We start from the raw sequence: 2,954 nt of genomic DNA, 5'->3' as shown, positions 1-2,954 counted from the left end.
CGAAATTGCCTGGCAGGTGACATAACTGAGTGTAGCAGACCTGGAGATAATGAAATAGGGAAGGGTGGGGGCTGAGCAAAGTGCATGCCTCCTGCCCCACCAAATGGGCAGCTGCCCCTCAGCACAGAGCAGATGGCTCCCCCGTGGTAATTAAGATCCAATCTTGAGAGAAGCTGGGGTCCATATGAAACATATAAAGTTCCCAGTTGTTAAATGCTGTCTCAATTTTTTTAAAAACAAAAGACACAGTGCAGGCCAGACGTAACCCGGGCCCTCGGGCCAACCACTGTGAGTTCCTTCCTGTTCCGATCCTTCCTCTTGCACCTCCATGCTGTGTGGTGACACAGCAGTGAAAAAGCCCAGCTCTGGGCTCTAGACTGAGGGTTACTATCCCAGTTTGATGAGAGGGTGATTAATAGCCTGCTTTGCACCAGAGACAGAAGTGGAAATTTACTTCTGTATTTTAATGTTCTTTAATCATGGTGAGGACCAGCTCCAGGAAACCGCTGGTTTCCTAATGGCCTCCTCCCAGGAAAGCAGCTATTGGCCACATCATTTGGGGAGACTTCACGCAAGGGCACAGCACTGGTTTGTCACAGAATGGCAGCTGAGCCCAGGTTCTAGACTCCAGAGAAGCAGAGGAGTGTATCCTCCACACTCCAGTTCCACAGCTGTCAACTTTATTGAAAGAATCCTCCAAGCTAGCATGCTTTTTAAAATTAATTAAATTTCCTCTTCAGAGCCGCATATTTTAAAAAGACATTTATTGATCTACAATATTGGTGCAGTGGTTTGCAATTTTCAGTGTCTCGTGCCCTCTTCTCATCCAATCTTGAAACAGCTCCAAGAAGGAGATTTTTGTGGTAATCCTCATTTTAGGTGAGAAAGCTGAGATCAGACAGTTTCGGTGGCTTGCCCAAGCTCCGCAGAGTAAATCCTTCTCTTCATGCTCCTTGAAAGGCCTTCTCTGGGGGTCCCTGGGTGGCTCAGTGGGTTAAAGCCTCTGCCTTTGGCTCAGGTCATGGTCTCAGAGTCCTGGGATGAGTCCTGGGATCGAGGCCTGCATCGGGCTCTCTGCTCAGGGAGGGAGCCTGTTTCCCTTCCTCTCTCTCTCTCTGCCTACTTGTGATCTCTGTCTGTCAAATGAATAAATAAATATTTTTTAAAAAAAGGTCTGCTCTGTCCATCTTCGGGCGCCTGGGTGGCTCAGTGGGTTAGGCTGCTGCCTTCGGCTCGGGTCGTGATCTCAGGGTCCTGGGAGCGAGCCCCGCGTCGGGCTCTCGCTCGGCGGGGAGCCTGCTTCCTCCTCTCTCTCTGCCTGCCTCTCTGTCTACTTGTGATCTCTGTCTGTCAAATAATAAATAATAAAATCTTAAAAAAAAAAAAAAAAGGTCTTCTCTGTCCATCTTCAAATGGTCAATCAAGCACCCATAGAGCAAGGCTTTGCCCTGCTTTTTGTAAGAACCTATGTAGGAGAAAGAGACAAACAATACAGTTTCTTTCAAACCTCAGGAAAAAGCAGAAATAAACTCCACAAAATCATAAAAGAGAAGCTGAGACTCAGAGGACTCTGAAAAGCACCTACTAGAACCCCTTGAGTTATGAATTCATAAAGGAAGTCAGGCTGAATACAGCCTGGTTAGAGAAAAACGATCATTAGATTTGTTTGTATATTTTTTTCCTCAGTGGTTTTTAGATATATCTTGGCAAAATTTCCACCATTTCAGCTAATGAAGTTTTGCTTTGTTTTTTACAATGCAGTACAGTAAAAAACTGGAGCTGGATCCAAAATCCCTGTGGTACGGGGTTTCCAGAAGCTTCAGCACCCGCCGCACCTGGAGAAGAGCAAGGAGAGAGGTTTTAGGGACTGCCCCTCGCTCCCAGGGCCGCCGCCTGCTGCGGGACCCAAGCATGGAGGAGGGACAGGTGTGCGCTTGCCTCTGAGAAGTCTCCGTTCTCGGCGGCCTCGATGGCATTCTGGGCGATGTAGTTCCGCAGGACGTACTTGGGGTTGTTGGCGTGCATGACGCGTGTGCGCTCGGCCTGCCAGGCGTCCTGGTCGCTCACGCCCTCCTTGTCCTTCTCCAAGCCGGGCTCTGGAATCATCCAGGTTCATTTTTTCCAGTGGACCCCCCCCGCCACTCATTCGTGTCAGTTCCTCGCGTGGGGGTCGCTGGCGCCCGGCCCCCACGGCCTACCCGTACTCCTGGAGCCAGTCGGTCCAGTGGGCCCTGTTCTTGCTCAGCAGCTCCGCAGGACTCAGCTGCTGCAGCCGCGACTGCTGCTCCATGCGCTCCAGCTCCTCCGTGACGCTTGCCCGCGTGCCCATGAGCGCGAACAGCTGAGGGTTGGACTGTGCCAGCATCAGCATCATGGAGAGCTGCCTGCGCAGAGGGCAGCATGAGGCCTGGCCCCGCCCCTGGCCGCAGGCTGTGTCCTGAGGCCACTGGGCACCTGGAAGACGGCCATCGGGGCCCAGGGGAGGTCGGGTGGTGGCTTTAGCAGCTCCGCGGGCCGCTGCTGACTGCCCTGGGGCGGGGGGGTGACCCCGGCCCCATGGGCGAGGCAGCTGTCCACCCACTCTCCAGTGGCCCTTGCAGGTCTCGGGACATGGGTGCCCCGAGAGGAAGTGCCGCAGGCTAACTTGCAGGCCCCCAGGGTGCATGGGGCACCTGCTTATCGCTGGAGGGGGGTGGCACTGCTGTGCACTTCTCCACAGTGGCCCCAAGGCTGGGTCCTAGAGCTGGAATGTGAGGCTCATTTTCCATCTCAAAAGCAGGCCCTCTGGAGGGAGGCGAGTGAGTCTCTTTCGCACCTGGTGGCCATGTCTAAATGCGACACGGGAGAGAAGACTAGTAGGAGTTGGTGTGCAAAGCCCCTAACCACACATTGCATGGGTGACTCCATGTGACAGCCACGGGGAGGCCAGAGCAGTCTTGGTATACTGACCCACA

General features: G+C 53.4%; 1 protein-coding gene across 1 annotated transcript; it reads right to left on the bottom strand.

Annotated features, from left to right (window-relative positions):
* Positions 1–1,677: 1,677 nt before the first annotated feature.
* LOC125104455 (uncharacterized) lies at positions 1,678–2,665 on the bottom strand. Its single transcript, XM_047737070.1, has 3 exons — positions 2,199–2,665; positions 1,939–2,096; positions 1,678–1,835 (listed from the first exon to the last, which is right to left on the bottom strand). Exons 1-3 carry the CDS (start codon positions 2,663–2,665, stop codon positions 1,693–1,695), a joined length of 768 nt encoding a protein of 255 aa, XP_047593026.1. The 3' UTR covers positions 1,678–1,692.
* Positions 2,666–2,954: the final 289 nt, after the last annotated feature.

This window comes from Lutra lutra, chromosome 7 (assembly GCF_902655055.1).
Source record: "Lutra lutra chromosome 7, mLutLut1.2, whole genome shotgun sequence".
NCBI lineage: Eukaryota > Metazoa > Chordata > Mammalia > Carnivora > Mustelidae > Lutra > Lutra lutra.
This window is presented reverse-complemented; position numbering and strand designations above follow the sequence as displayed.